At 35.7% G+C, this 17,401-nt stretch overlaps 1 protein-coding gene across 1 annotated transcript; it reads right to left on the reverse strand.

The window, feature by feature from the left end:
• Nucleotides 1–1,919: 1,919 nt before the first annotated feature.
• On the reverse strand, nt 1,920–9,466 carry LOC125178594 (the record flags this gene model as incomplete). Its single annotated transcript, XM_047882755.1, has 5 exons — nt 9,353–9,466; nt 6,159–6,275; nt 3,746–5,546; nt 3,045–3,121; nt 1,920–2,639 (listed from the first exon to the last, which is right to left on the reverse strand). Coding segments are annotated over exons 1-5 (2,829 nt in total), but the record flags the coding sequence as incomplete, so codon positions are not given.
• Between the last annotated feature and the right edge of the window lie 7,935 nt (nt 9,467–17,401).

A 17,401-nucleotide genomic window follows, 5' to 3' on the forward strand; every position in this document is an offset into this window, starting at 1 on the left:
TATTTATGTTGTTAAGAGCTCCTTATATCATGTTACTGTAGAAACGTATAGTTATTACTAGCTCGTATCTGCAAAATACATTGTCCACCTATGAGAGCATTAGATTTTTCCGATTTCATATCATGGAATCGTTAAGCAACGCCCACCGTCAGATTATGAAAATTTTTTTTAAACAGAATTCCAACCGGATTCATCATCTAAATATTTATTTCACTGTACACAAGCATTAGAAACCAATGACATAACACTATAACCTCGAACCATTACTATGAATGTTAATTCGACCTTCTTATTGAAATGATACATTAAAACAGTGTTTTTTTCACTTTATATGAGCTTACTTATAACTGCCTTACTAATGACAATGTTGTACCTACGCACTATTGTAACTAACTTATTTTTGGGCCTGCTTGCTGTAACTCTTTCATAAATAAAAAATATTGCTCATCGATCAACAATGCCTAAATCCTGCCATTTGAGAAGCGAGGCTCATTGCACACGAGCACATCACTATGTGCGTCTAATATCGATGATACGAAAACCCCCTTGGTATAGAACTGCTAGTACATGAAACTTAGAATTAATATTCCACGATTATTGATACTATAATGGCAGTAGATAGAATAATTAATCATAATATATAAACCTGTTTAAATTTATGTACAACAATTTACAATCACTATGATTTTCATAAATTAGTTTTCTTTGACATTAGTACATTTATTAAATATTGATGAAAACGAATCGTTACTTTAATTCGCTGCTTATCACACATTCGTCATAAAAACGCGCTTCTCATTCAAACTAAAATCAATGCAACACTTCTGTTCAACTTCACTTCTTGTTTGCTTCTCTGTCTGCTACAAATCTTATATTGGATATTTAACACACTTCTTTCTCTCCAATCGATCTGAAATTTGGCACACTTGCGTGCAATATTTTCGGCAATATGCATGATTCAATTTACAACATAAATAATTGCAAAATTAATATTTTTTGGTAAATATTTAAAAATGTAAATTCATTTTTTAACATATTTATTTTTAAAGTAAGATATTCAGTGAACATGTGCAACATTGGTCTCTTTAAGAGTGTTGTCTTTGAAAAATAATTTTTAAACGTATATTATACTTCTTGTTGTTTGTTTGTCTGCTAAAAATATTAAATTTTACCATTTTTCTTAATTATTTAAAAACTAAATAGTAAATACGTTGTAATCGTAATTGTGTAGTTTTCTGTGAATTTCACATTTCTGTCCATTATTTTTTTTCCATAAAATTAAACGAACAAAAAAGTATTGGATTGCGATTTTACATGTGTCTATCAAGTATCAAAATGATCCGTCCGAACGTAATTACATTGTTTTTACCGAAATACTCCGATTTTATATATATTTGAATAAGTTATATATTTTCTTTGAATCTCCCCACAAATCTTTTGTACCTTATTTCCGCCATGAAATCAGCAGTGGATGACAATCCTAGTGGAACTTCGGTTGAGATAGAAATATTTTCAGACCATTTCGGTACATCCCAAATTTGTTTCGTAATAACGTCGCATGATTGTTTAACTTTGTAGTTTTTTTTACACTCATTCAAAATATATTTTCTTTTTTCACCAGAAGATTTTAGAGTTACATCGATTCCACATACTTTTTCTGCCCATAAGCAGACGTACACTCCACAATCAAAACCGTTCTTCTGACGCTCGATGTCCAGAGGTGCATTGAAGTTCCATTCGAATTTTTTTAATTCCTTTGGTTGTATCCACTTGAGTGCTCCCAAAAACTGTGACAACATTTCAAAGATCGGCCTATTTTCTTGATGAGTGCTGTCCAGGCATACTATTAGTTCAAGATTTGGGCAAAGTAAGCACAAAATCCAGTGGTTTCCTTGAATGTTCACAGGACATATTATCACGTCTTTTTCTAAAAGTTTTTCTCTAAGGCCGTAGGCTAAGATTCGGTCAGTGATGCCATGTTTCTTCAGGCTTTCTACAATTTTAGTGTCCATATGAAACATGCTGGCTTGTTCTGAAGACGCATTTTCTTGAAAGAGCGACACTCGTGAGCAAATGAACGCATCAACGATGTTATCGTTGATCCACGACCTGGGTTCCAGACTTTTGAAATCGTGATCATCAGGAACGTATGGGCCTATGTGATGAGATAAATTTTCTTCTTCTGTGGACTGCTTCTCTTCTTCAAATTGTTGGTCAGGCTTCATTTCCTTCTCTGTGTTTGAAGGGGCGTTCATATCGTCTGAGACTGACGATTTCTTTGATGTTTTAGTTAATTTTTTAACTTCAAATTTTAGGCGTCGTAATAGTGGTCCCTTGGCCTTATTATTTTGCTTCTTCGTCAGAGTTGAAGAATTTTTATTGCAAACACCCCTTTCGGTATTGCTTGATATTAGCACAGGATTTGATGTTTCTTCGAAGGATTGTTCTTCACCTCTGGAATTCAACGCTTTTTCAGAAGTTTCGCCATAAAAAACGATATCAGGGTTGTTTGCAAGGTCTTCTGCGCATGTAATTGTAGAGATCTCCACCTCTGCTTCTTCTGTAGAATGTCCCTCAATTTCAATTGCGATCTTCTCCTCTTCTCTTCTAAGAACTTTTTCTTTTTCTCGGACAACCATCTGACGCGCCATGTCAGTGTGTGACCTTACTTTTTTGCAAGGTCGTTTATGTTTACACCATTTTTCTTCAAACTCAGTGTCAAGCGGTCGCTTGCTTTCTTGTCGGACTCCAGACCTGGCTTCATTCACCCGTTGCTTCGTTGAACGATACATTTTGGTCACAAATTCTCTGGGTGTCTTTCTCTCTCCGCGCATGATGTCATATTTCATGATTTTGTGCCAGCACTCTACAAGTGTATTTGTCTGCACTGGCACGTGCAAGCTGGACCACAGAGGAGCAAATGGCATAGTGAATGTCAGAAGATATTCATTTAATTTGGGCGAATACAGGGGATTCTTCTTAACCCCCTGTATAGCAGCTGAAGCCTCTACTTCCGTAGATATTTGGGAAAACATTTTACCCACCTCGGTAGTCGCGCGTAAAGTTTTCCCGGGAAGATCCAGATCGTAGGCGACGCTAAAGTCTGTGTCACTTTCAGTTTCTGTTTCATTTTCAATAGAGTTAATAAGTTGTTCCACACTGTTGTCGGAATACTTGCTCAATAGAAGTGTTGCAATGTTACGGAAAGAAGCACATAATTCGTGCGACGTTTCCGCTAGAGCCATCCTGGCAAAAAAGACCTTAATTGGTTTGGTAACCTTTGCTCGTAGAAAGGGAAAGTGTTTCTTCACTTGTGCCGAAGCGTTGTGCATTACGTGAGAGTAGCACAATTTTATGATAGTTTTTTCATTAAGTTCGTGGCTTGATTTCAACCATAATTCATCAATGTACTTGTCCAAAGGTCCTAGGTGCAGCGCGTCTAAAATGGCATTAATATTCGCGTAACTTTGATCTGTCACAATTGCTCTGATACGCAAATCACGGCGATGCACTTTCTTGAAGTTTTTGCATAGCATGGACAACATATCGCTGATCGTGCTTGCGGAGTTGTCTTGAGCTAACATCGATATCGCTGGCAACGGGGGATTTCCATCTCCCGGTCGAAAGACGCACGCATGATACATGAATGGTTTAGTTGATTTTCCTTTCGAAATGACTGATCCTGTGCTGTCGAGATTTAGTACAAGGTTTTTTATTTTTCCGAGTTCACAAACTTCTCCTTCACCTTGTAGAATGATAGTGTTATTGTCATCCTCAGTTTCGAAACGTCGTACAAAACCTTTCAAAACCTTGCTGTCCGCGTCACTATTAGACAGATCGTCTTTCGTTTTTTGAAGATCGCTTTTCTGGTCTGGATCCATGATATATTTTCGTTTGTAACGTTCTTTTATTTTCTGAACGTTCGGCAACTTTAATATTTTAGTTGGGATGCGATTTTCAAATTGCTCTAAATATGCAGTTGATGTGCCTTCTCGGCAGGCAGTCTTCGCGATGACTATACGCTTCATCTCTTTTACTTTCCTTTCGCTTATAGGATGCGGTATAGTACTGGCGTGTATCTCAAATAAAACAAAAGTGGCTACCTGTTTGTCAGTTTCTTGAATAGTTTCAAAACTGATGCATTTCTTGGACAATGGACAGTTTTTGCACTTCATGAAGAAAGAGTAGCTCGGACATCTGGCTATGTTTTGTAAGAACTGCAATTGCTTTTTCCTAAATGTTTCAAATTTAATCTGACATTGCGGTTCTTGTTCTTTTAACGAACGCAGTAGACGCGAGTGCTCCTCAGAACCACTTTCAAAAACATTGACAAATTTTTCGTTCTCTTCCAGAATGTAGTCGATTCGTATTGGCCTTTGATAATTTTCGTAACATTTCTGATCCAGAAAATCAAGGCATTCCTTTTCACATTCGCTATTTTTGGGAGTTCCTTCTTGTTTGTAAACGTTACTTGGACCAGATTGTTTATGAGATTTCGGAAATGCACCTTCATTTTTGTTGCTTTCCGTTCTCTGTACGGTGTCCTCTTCGTAATCGTCATAACCTCCAAGTGCACCGCTACATTTGTCGGATCGCGTGCTTCTGTCATCATTGTAATTTTCATTGGTCATTGACCGAGCACCATTTCTGTCGTCCATCTCATAGCTATGTTCGAGCTCCATCTGTGAAGCGAAAGAATTTTCAACGTCGCTTTGCGACGCGTCAATAAAGCATTCATCTTCACTCGATACTTCCTCACATTTCCAATCTTCTTTAGGGACGAACATAGAACTATTAAACACTCCCGTGAAGCCATCCCCGTTTGACTCAGGGGGGTTACTGTTTTGCAAATTGACATCGTCATTTGAATAGGCATCAGTATTACTGTTAGTACCAGGAAAGAGATCTAGGCCTACATCTTTAAGCGCTACCACATTTTCTACGGCTCCAAAAATGTTGAAATCTTTTACGTTATTAACTAAGTCGGAAGCCAAGTCTAAGAGTTTCACGACAGTTGTCGTGATGCTCGGTGTCTGGGATTCGTTGAGGTTTTGATTGGCACGATTTTTTTCTATGTTTTCTTCTGTTAAGTCGGAAGCCAAGTCCAAGAGTTTGACGACAGTTGTCACGAGGCTCGGTTTCTCGGATTCGTTGAGGTTGTCATTGGCAAGATTTTTTTCTATGTTTTCTTCTGTGCAGCCTGAAGCAAATGGGATAAAATTTGTACGACTACCGCAATTCTGACGGGGACTGGTCCTCAATTCGCTCCTGTCCGCGTCTTTATCTTTCGTTGTGTCTGAGATGTGCTTGATACTGTTTTCTTCATTCTGAGTGTTGACTTCTTCATTAATTTCGGTATACTTTTTATTTTCTTCCAAATTTTGTTCGTCATTATAACGAGAGTCATTGTGAATGGCTTCTTGGTCATCGAGTTTGGAAGATAGAGATGGATTATAATTTATGAGGCCACTGGTATTATCGTTACTTACTTCCGTTTCCATTGACTCGTCAGTCGCTTGATGCTCTTCTGTTTCATCTGCAAGTTCCTGCAACATAATTTAAAATTACCTAAGTAACTCAGGAATTGTGCCATTATCTGTGAGAGCCCGTACCATTAATAAAATTCCCTTATTCCAAACCTTGCACTTATGTGAATTACAAATATAAATAATAATGTAGTATTATTTATTAATATTTACATTAATACATATTATTTCACTACCACGAAATAATGAGTACAATTACTAACGAAAAAAACATGTTGCACAGACGCATTTCTAAATTGAGGGGACCACCAAACAATTTTTTCATCTTGAATAGAGGACAACTATGCTATGATTTTTAGTACATATTGTGCTATATTTCAGTAGTATCCGGTTATCAAAATGAAAATGCCATCTATTATAGCACGTTTTGCATTGTTTAACAATTTATTCTTACGAATGTTGGTATATACTCCACAGACGCTGGTTTTGAACCAGATTCTGCATTTTGTGAAGGCAAAATTATCGAAAGTTTCCACGATTTTAAAAAATAGACATATATAATAATATTTTAAAGAATGAAAATAAAATTTTCCAAGCGGAACATTATTAGGTTACAAAATAAATTTAGCAACGTAATGGACAAAAAAAAACATGATGTTGGATGACTCTTACCTCACAGTGCACTTGTCCAGCATCGTTCTTAAACTGGTTGTGATGATATTCAGTTAGCGGCACAGCTCCAAATGGTAGTTCCTCGATTTTTGCCGGGATGAGTTCTTTTATTGGCGTCTGTTGAAATAATTTCGCATTGGTGGATGACGAATGTGAAAATAAAGAGACTGGAAGGTTTTGAAGGGTGTAAATTGGAAGTACTGTATATCATACTTATAATTAGTTCAGTATGCAAATGCCTAGTCCCTTACGAGCCTTTCAATAAGTTCAGCAGCTATCTCAATCAATCGTTTGTTATAGAGACATCGGGTTCAAAAAGCCGGATCCCTTGTGAATCAAGTCACGAGAAGTACAATAAACTGCGACATGCCATGCATGGGCCTATTCCTTCAGTGCCGGCACTTCTATTCTATTCATTATATTTTGATTAAATTAAGTAAAGAAATTGAATTAGTTTGAATAAGTTGCTCGGAGCGTAACCATGCTTCTGTGAAGAACAAATAAACCGTTAAATTTTTATCTCATGCCATTACAAATCATGTTATTTATCAATAAAGTAATCTATCTTCATGAAATAGAGACCCACCTAAGCGCAGAACTATCGGAAACCATATATTTCATATTGTGAATGTTAAAGAAATAGTATATGCTTTATCATTAACGTTGAAAACCAATAACCACAAAAATATAATTTTTTAATTCAACCGAAATCTCCTCATTTATTGAAGCAATATTTCCCGTTAGGAAAGTATAGTTCAGATTCAGATTATATCTAGAGACGATAAGTTTTGTTAGTCAATTACACGCTCCAATAGCTTCTATAAATTTACAGCACCTGCAGGATTCAACCAAGCTCACGGATTATAAAAATATCATCCGCATCGCAAGCACCCTAACACATAATTCATGTTATTTGTGGAAATCATATAAATGACAAAATTTTCATTTATTTTTCTATCACATTACTGTCGTTCATTGCGAAACTTGTTAATTGCGAGTATGTACATTATTGTTCATTGCGAGTAAATAGCTCTCTTTGCGACATTGGACAGCTACAGTTGTTCTCAGTTAGGGTCCATTTGTAATTCCATCAAATTAAAAATTTTATGATGTTATTAAATGCACGTCCTAATTTCTTGACATCATTAGGTTATCAGTAGAAGTTAATATATCATAAATTTCATATAAAATTAATAAAAACACATGTCTCACTGCATAAAGAACAAAGCCCTTATCTATTTACAGTGTAAAGTTTTCAATTACAACAATTTAAAATATGACATCTGAACGTCTAACATTGAATAAATTATTTAAAATGATTGTTAATTCGTATATGACATCTATCTGATTCATAAAAAATCGCTTTCGAGTTGAATTACCATTTGAACTGGGCATTAAAGTTAAATTAATTGCTAAATTAAATTTTTTAACTGAAATCTTATGAAATATTTAATGCACTTACATTTAATGTCTACATAAATGCTCAAAATCACATAAACTGTACAACATTCTGCGATAATTTCGTTTTAAACCATACACGCTTATAAAAATGTTTTAAAAGAATCTCTACCGTCTCATTTTATATTAATTAATTTGATAAACTGCTTTAGTCAACGTTAATGTCGCATTTAATTAAAGTAACGCGCTTGCTGTGACTGTTGTCACAAACCGAGCGCGAAATACGTTCGTCATCGTTTGCTTACATTACTGATTTGGTGTCAGCGATTTCAGCAATAACATGGCCTGGCCCTTGCTTGAAGCTAACGTTGCTCATTTCAGTCAACCGATAATTTCTTATTTTTTCGGGTACTAGTGACCAGTACGGTTATGTTATTTATGAACTTTTATTAAGCAAATTCTTTCAATATATCGTCATGACTTTATTTAGGAAAACATATAACAATGACAATCAGCAAATACTAAACTTCATTTTGAAAAGCGCCTAATATTGAAGGAAGTATATTATATATATAGTGCCTAATATAAGGAAGTGCCAGTGAAGTACATTTTACCCAAAAAAATGTTTTTCTGCTAATTTTATGTAGGTTTAATGAAGATTTAGTATAACGTTGTAGTCCTGTTCTGCAATGAAAGTATTTCAAATGCAACGTTTTAACGAATAATGATATTGCGCCTGACCGGCGACCAAAAAGGTGTTATTCATAGCGCATTAGAGGTCGGTATTTTAAGAAAAATCTTGCAATGGCTAGGGTGCTAGTCGAATATAAAACAAACGTTATACACACTTGCTACTAGCAGATCAATCATAATTGAGTACGTTTTAACTCAAGCACTCAAGATGCAATCAATGCATGCCAGTTGAAGAAGGTCGTGCTAGCAATGTCGAGAGATGCATAAATTTTCGTCAATTTTAGGACATACTTGTCAAATGACGTATATCAAATATAATAGATCAGCCATCCGGAAAATATATTTGCTTGCAATAGCAATATGAATGTCATCCTGCAAATTTTTAGATGAAATACTATGTTCCATGCAATTTTTGTCTGCAATACATGTTAATTATATACTTATAATAGAATTACATGAAGATCATATAGATGAATGCATATATGTTGACAAATATTGCCACCCACTATTTATCTGTCATTATTAATTTTATAACACTTCTCTTCAACTTCCCTTCTGGTTTGGTTGTCTGCTACAAATTTAATTATCAATATTTAACACCCTTCTACCTGTCAAATCGATTTGACATTTTGCACACTTGTGGAAAGTCGGAGACAATGCAATAATCAATTGACAGAATAAAGAAATGTTAACTTAATTTTTTTTTATATTAAAGTAATTAAAAAATTATTTCTCTAACATTTGAAAATAAAATTAGAAATTTATATTAAATGTGTAGCATCGGAGGCACAGGATTACTTAGGAGTATTGTCTTTAAAAAGTAATTTTTAAACGCATATTATTTGCTTAACGCATCATATCTAAGAAATCAGTGATGTGCAAAAGCTGTCTGTTTGATTAACTATAATTTTTGCCGACACTTGAATCCATGTAAGATTGGAGGCACGCATTGATTTTTGTGGTAATTACTACAAGTTTTCCAATTCAGCTCTATCTTTGGCCGAAAAATTAGTATTATAAATTTTCCCAAAAAAATCAATGCCTGACCCATAATAAAAAATAAAGTATCGTTAATCATAACAATTAAAAAGTTGAGAACTCACCTTTCCCAAAACGCGGTCGAGTGCGCCAACTAACAGGGGCGATGTCTTCTTTAACCGATGAATCTTAACTCTAACTTTATTCAAGTCTTTGTGTCGCACATTCAGTTCTCCCATAATTTTAATAATCACTTCAGTTTCTGTGGTGCACGTTTTATCTTCCATTTGTGCAAGGCACAGTAATATTTTTCCTAAAGTTATAGTAGACATTTTTGTAAATTAAATTAAAAAATTTTAGTCTATGACGATGTCAACAATGCAATATTTAACAAAAGATATTTTTAATTACGAGCACTTAGATGTCGTTGATAGCACATAGATATCACTGTCGTTGCCTGACATGTTTCATGTGTAAGGTTAAATCGATAGGAAAATTATTTACTTTATCTAAGAAAACGTACATATTTAGCACTAGAATCAAGCGAATGCACACCCGTAGACGAGCTGTGCCTTACCAATACTGATATGCTATCCCGAGGCAAGGTCCAACTCAAGTGTATAATGTTTTGAAATAAACAGCTGCATCTTGCGAGAGCAATTTTTAATGACTCAAGACGGACCCGCTTAATAGCTGCTGACCTGGCTCGTTTGGAGTGTAGATGCCAGTGAAGCGATGGGAAGGTAAATAGTGTAAACGCACATCAAAGCGTATTTTTATAATAAGTATGATGGTACTCTAACGGTATACAACAAGAAAATATATAAGTTATTCAAATAAATATTTAGGCGTGGTATTTCGGTAAAAAGAATGTAATTACGTACGGAGGGATCATTTTGAAACTTGATAGACACATGTAAAAAAGCAATCCAATACTTTTTTGTTCGTTTAATTTTATGGATAAAGAATAATGGACAGAAATGTGAAATTCACAGAAAACTACAAAATTAAGATTGAAAGGTATTTATAATTTTGTTTTTAAATAATTAAGAAAAATGTAAAAATTTAATATTTTTAGCAGAAAAACAAACAACAAGAAGTATAATATACGTTTAAAAATTATTTTTCAAAGACAACACTTTTAAAGAGACCAATGTTGCACATGTTCAATGAATATGTTACTTTACAAATAAATATGTTAAAAAATGAATTAAAATTTTTACATAGTTACCAAAAAATATTAATTTTTCAATTATTTATGCTGTAAATTGAGTAATGCATATTGCCGAAAATATTGCACGCAAGTGTACAAAATTTCACATCGATTGCAGAGGTATAAGTTTAATAAATATCGATTATAAGATTTGTAGCAGACAGAGAAGCAAACAAGAAGTGAAGTTGAACAGAAGTGTTTCATAGACTTTCGTTTGAATGAGAAGCGCGTTTTTATGACGAATGTGTGATAAGCAGCGAATTAAAATAACGATTTGTTTTCATCAATTTTTAAAAAATGTAATGTAAAAGATAATTAATTTATGAAAATCATATTGATTGTAATTTGTTGTACATAAATTTAAACAGGTTTATATATTATGATTAATTGTTCTATCTACTGCCATTATAGTATCAATAATCGTGGAATATTAATTCTAAGTTTCATGTACTAGCAGTTCTATAGCAAGGGGGTTTTCGTATCATCGATATTAGACGCACATAGTGATGTGACATCTGTGTATATTTATCCAAAATGTTGACCGAATCAAGTAATCATGTCTCAATCCACTATGGTTATATTGAATATTCTAATTTAATTGAATATTCATTTTATTTAGAGTCACGATGATGGATATGTGAAATTTTTGATACAGTTCCATACAGGACAAAGTATATTGGTACCATGTGATAATGAGGTCACCTTTTAGAAACGCAGTTAAATTCCGAACAAGAAACATCTGATGTGCAATGAGCCTCGCTTCTCAAATGGCAGGATTTAGGCATTGTTGACAGATGTATATTTTTTAGTTATAAAGAGTTACAGCAAGCAGGCTAAAATAATAAGTTAGTTGGAATACTGTGGACAACAATATTGATCTAGATACAAAGTAAATTATTTCCATTTTTATTTCATATTAATCAGGCAATTATAAGTAGGCTCATATGCAGCGAAAAAACAGTTCTTGAAGATATCATTTCAATAATAAGGTGTACTTCAAATTCAAAGTGATGCTTAGAGGATACCTATATTATTATGTCATTGGTTTTCAATAATCGTCTAAATTGAAGAAAATATTTAAATGATGAAAAAGAGGGAAGTTTATTTTTTTTAATGTTAAGAATGAAAGATATGTGACGGCGGGCGTTGCTTAACGATGCCATGAATATTGAATGTAATGCTCACATATGTGGACAATGTATTTTGCAGATACGAGCTAGTAATAACTATACGTTTCTACAGTGACATGATATAAGGAGCTCTTAACAGCATAGACAAATGGCACTCTAATACCGAATGTTGCAAGTAACATGAATTGCATCGTGCTGCATTTTAAAAAGATACATTAATTGATGGTGACAAGAATTCAATGACTTAGACGGGATAGTTGCGCATTGTATAATGTTAAGTTTTAAACAGACGTTACTTGCTTTAATTTAGCACTTCAAGCAATGTACATGAGTGCATCAATAAAATAAACAATTAATAAAAAACACATTGCTAGATGTTAAGTTGTCTTGGAAATCCATGTCGCTCTTGCGATTGCAGGTGCCACTTGCAATTGTGGACCAGTAAGGAGTCATGAAGTTTGGAGGGGTGCTGACTTTAAGGACGAGTTCATCTGTAAATGCAAATTTGTTAATATTGTTTGAAAGTAAAATGTGATTATGAGAAATGATGTGCATGTTTAACTCATTCCTTTTATTCGACAGAAAATGTGGAGTGATCTAGTTTGTAATTATAGTTCCCCAAACCCCAACGGATTTTAACAGCCTACAAATTTTAAGTGTAATGTTCAAATAAAGTTAAATAAATATTGGCCTTAAATTACGTGCATGATTATTAATTCTTGCTGGCTATTTTCATTTTAATTGCTGCAAAAATACTGAGATAACTGTGGTACAGTAGTCTGAGTTCAAGCAACCTACAATTATATTATTTATGATAATTACAGTAACTTTTTCAAATTAATATGTTTAAGAGAAATTGCTCAGATATCTACTTTAAGTACATGTTCAAGTAAGTATCCCATACAAGATAATAAGTACACACAAGACATACTTAAAAACGTGAACAAGGAGTGATGCTGGATGAGAGGTGCTAGGGCGATGGCGTGAAGTATGAGAGAATGAGAGATGAATTGATAGCAAATGATAGTGAGCCTGTCACCAGGGGTAACCACTGCCATTACCCATGAGGTATAGTGATAAGCGTTTTTTGTAGTTGCATGGAGAATGAGGGACAGGCGGAAGCTGGAGAGTGGATGCTGGTAGGGTCTAAAGAAACAAGCAATAAAAAGCAAAATAATGGTATTAATAAACATAAAATATAAATAAGAACAAAGTATTATCTAGTGTTTTGAGAGCTAACAATATTTGTGTGACAAATGTCTAAAACTGACATGCAATAAGTGAGACCTAGAAATAACCAACAAAATAACCTCTTAATATTGAAATATTCTCCCTCTCCCTCCTCTATCATACCCCATTTCTTTTATTTAATCTCCTACTTTACACACTGTATACTTTACAAATCTCTACACTATAAATCTTGTCCCAATTTCTTGAATCCGGTACCTGGCTCTCCTTTTCCCCACTGTCATATGCCAAAAATTGATTTTAATTTGAATGTGTGGTGCGTGGCAGCTAGCCAATACACAGGCCTGAGGTCGGAAGATCTCTTTAGTGTAACCATGCCTCAAATCAAAATCCAGCTTACTACCCAGAACACCCGTCATTAACAGTTGATTTCAATATTTGTAATTGTCATTTTCAAATTGACTATTGAGCCCTAGTATTACAATTATTACTATAAAGACCTAAAGCCATTTTGTAATATTGGGCAGAAGTTTCCAAAAATTGTAGGCAAAAATGATTGCTTTACACTCATTTTCTACAAATTGCAGTGTAAATCTCCTTTTTTCACTACAGAAATACAGAAAAGGCTGTAGTAAAAGCTGAAATTAGCCATATTCTAGGGTGCAGGAATTGAAAAAAAGCCATAGTAACAGCTGAAATTGGACATAGATGCCTGGAGCCAAAATTCCATGAATATCTGAAGATCAGCGGCAAAATTTAGGCATTCAAAAGATCTTGCCTACACATTTAGATTAAAATTCTTGCATTTTAGCTATTCTCAAATCTTCAGCAATGCTAACTGCAAAACAGGAGGTACACCAGTTGCTGCATTGTTTTTAAAATTTCCAGTTTCCAGTTGGTCGGATGAGGCTGCAAAGAACAATCCATAATTAGGTAATTTAAGATGCAATGCAAGTGTTTACTGCAATACCTGGGGTGTTAAAGATGCACTCAACAGAGATGGTTATGTAAGAATTTGGAAGAAAATCATGTTAGCACTGCATCTTGAATACTGCCAGCACTGGATCTTGGGTGCTCCTCAATATGTAATTGAGGAGCACAGTGGCCAAACATAGAAGTGCACTTGCTGCAATGGTAGCGGGACTGCCGTGCATTCCAATAAAAACAAGATTAGAAGTTTCCTACATGTTTCTAAAATCTCATGGCTCCAGTGTGAGAAAATTTTAATACATTTGGAAAAACGCTGCCCTATCATGCCTTTTTTGTTAACAATTAGATAGGAGCCTTGCAAGGTAATTCATCTGGCAGGAATGTCACGGTTCACGAAATGGCAGGAAAGCTCTAGTCACAGCCCTAAACGGAGATGTTTTCCACGCTTGAATACAAGGAGGCCAGCAAGAGCAGCACAAGCATGCCGGCGGGCAGTGGTAGCAGCAGGCCAGCAGTGACATGCTAGTCCCACCCCAAAAGGAGAGGGACAACCTGGCCAAGCACATTGGAATGCTCCAGCACCCAAATGGCTTGCATTTCCTTTAGATATAACATAAGTGTCCATGCTTGAGGGATGAAGTGCAACCCACTTCACAAGTGAGTAGCACTGGGGTCAGGAGTGCTCCAGTCATCTTGGTCCCGGTGGACCTAAATGACCAACCATTTTGGCAGTTCCTAGAATTCCACCATGGCCGCTGCCATGTAAAACGTAAGTACAATTGTATCACTGTTTTCACTGGTGAATTAAAAACAATTTTTAGCCAAATATTTTTCTAATTTTTGGCAAAATACCTAAATTGAAAATAAGTCATAAGAATAGGCAGAATTAAGAACAGGTTTACAAGCATTTTTGCCCAATTAATGGTGGCTTTTGCATAATTTTAGACTGGCGCTACAAAGCCTATCATTAAATGATGTTTATAGAGCCTTTGAGTTTCATCATTAACACAGAAATATGAATTTTATTCAATACCTGAAAATATATCAGGAAATTTAAAAAGCAACAGAAAATTCCTTGTTTACCAATATGCTTTCTTGTCAGTTGTGCCTATATGTAATGTAACCTCCCAAGCATTGCTCAATTTAAATTTTAATCCTGGGCTGTGAACTTGTGATGACCTCAGAGAATAAATTACGTAATTCCAAATAGTATTAGCCAACACGCTGATCAAATTATAACAATGTAGTTACAACTAGAAGTGAAGAGGCAGTTGAGTTGGAGTTTTCAAGAAAAATCAAGTTGTGCTCAGGCTGGGAGGTGTGACTGTTTCACACCCGAAGTCTTAAAATCAAATTAAAAAAAAAATAAAGCGTGGAAGTGCACATCCAAGTGTTATATACGGGTATAAACTATATAAAGTATAATAAAATATAATATTATATATAATACATACATAGGTATAATACATTGGGATTTGGGGGTTTCAAATTAACGAATTTAGCAAGACAACTTTGATACTGGTGACATTTTACCTGCTATTTTTGGTTTAGAACAATACCTAAACTGATAAAATATGAGCCATTAAAATATACGTTTACAAATCAATTTTTCAAGACAAAACTTCTAAAAAATCCAGTGTCTCCTATGTAAAACATGTACAATGAGCTTCTAATTTTAATTTCGAATATTAAAAAAATTATTTTGTACCTGATTATTTTAATTCATAGAAGAAATTAAATTTTCAAATTATTTATTCTGTCAATTGATTCATGCCTTGTCTCCGACTTTAAGCAACAGCAAGTCTGCAAAATTTCAGATAGATTGGACGGGTGCGCAGCCGTGGCCCGTGGGTAACAAAATTGACTTGTAAACAGGCCCAGGGCCTAACGCCAACCATCAGCATGCAATATCTACACATAGCCTCAGGGCTCAGATCAATGAGCTGTGGCCTGTTGGTAACTACGGCTAACAGTAGATCCGCTGTGCACAACACTGCCACTGCTTCACAGCGCCGGAGCCCAACTGGCCGGAGCGCAACAGGCCCTACCGCAACAGGCAGCGCAGGTTAGGTTAGGTTAGGTTAAGTTACGTTAGGAGTAGGCCGAGTAGCTGTTGCGGTAGGGCGGACTAGGGGCCAGGGCCTGCTGCGCTCCGGCCAGTTGGGCTCCGGCCTGGATGCGCTCCAGCCTGTGACTGAACTTTCAACTGCGCTTTTGTGGTGGGCACTTTGTGTCAAAAGCCGTGAAGATGCCTGGCAGCGTTACGCTCGGCCGCTCGGGATTCGGGAAGGTATATGAATCGCACTGTGGACTTTGGCTATGCTGACCTCTAGCAGACTCTAGCTATCCACCCGATTGGACCACTAGTTCAACCATGGATTGGACAGCTAGAAGTGTGTTAAGGGATTCTGGTTTGAGCTGCGGTGAATAACTGGTGTGCGACGGATTGGCGCTTTCATTGACTGAATGTTTGTGTCGAACTCTGCATTTCAAGTCCTCAAAGTTTTCATTGATCAAGTAATAAGGATCAGAACTTTTAATTTGTTATTGCAGATATTGCTATTGTGAAAAGGAGAGGGGGACCTGCGGACATAGTGGCAAACCAGAGCTTTTTTAGACTCAGTTCATTTTTAATTTCCTCATTAACTCAAGATTTAAACCAATTCCTTAAGTATGATAATGCTGGTATCCAGGATAAAAAATAATAATGGTCTACTTATAGGACTCAAAAATGAACTTGGGAGAGAGTCTAAAAAACTCTCTGCTTTGCCACTATGCCTGCGGACCATGACCTGTAGCCTTGTAGGTGCTGTGTGATGCTGGATCATCTGCTGGCAAAGCCACGTTGATGATTGATGATCAGGTCATGTCTATAAGTGGTCCATGATCCTCCTTAAAATGGTCTCCATAATCTGACTCCCCATCATGAAAATTTGGGTCAGTGTTGACATCTCCCATTCCTCTTGTACATGCCCATAATGCCATAACAGCGATGAGCAAGTAAGATATTAACCAAGTAGGCCAGTGCCACCAGAGTTGCTAGAATATCTGCTGCGCTGCTTGAGCTAGAATCAGTGAATTAAGCTCATTGGGGCCTGCTTCTTTGCTGATAGATATTAAGGTTTATTGGCGCAGAGAGGCGCGGGTTCGATCCCAGCTCTGTGCGCCAGTTTCTGGTCAGAATCGGCGAGGAGGCCGGGCGGTTAAGCACAGCAGAATTGAATCAGTAAGTTGTGAGTTCGAGACCGCATCAAGCTGTGGATGTTCTGCGATGTTAAGAATCGGCGACAGGCCTACGGTCTAATAAACGCTGGAACCGCTATTATTATAATGCATGAATCAATCGACAGAATAAATAATTTTGAAAAAAAAAATATATTAAAAAATTGAAAAATTAATTTTTGTAATATTCGAAAATAAAATGAGAAATTCATTTCTGGGCATACTTTTATCTCAGCTATTTACAGACAGATCAGTTTGAAAATTGGTACACATGTGTAAAACCAAAAGAGAAAATTTTCTTTGTTCGTGTGAATTTTTCGAAAAAATGAAAGAAAAGGTGAAATTCTCAAAAAACGGACCAAAAAGGGGGGACTTTAGAATTCTATCTCCTCCTAGGGGTTTTTTCCTCCTAGGAGGAGATAACCCTAGGGTTATCTCCTCCTAGGGTTTACATCTTTGGCATTGGAGACACTGGATTCTACAACATCGAG

This window comes from Hyalella azteca, unplaced genomic scaffold, assembly GCF_000764305.2.
Source record: "Hyalella azteca isolate HAZT.00-mixed unplaced genomic scaffold, Hazt_2.0.2 contig11245, whole genome shotgun sequence".
In the NCBI taxonomy this organism is placed as follows: domain Eukaryota; kingdom Metazoa; phylum Arthropoda; class Malacostraca; order Amphipoda; family Hyalellidae; genus Hyalella; species Hyalella azteca.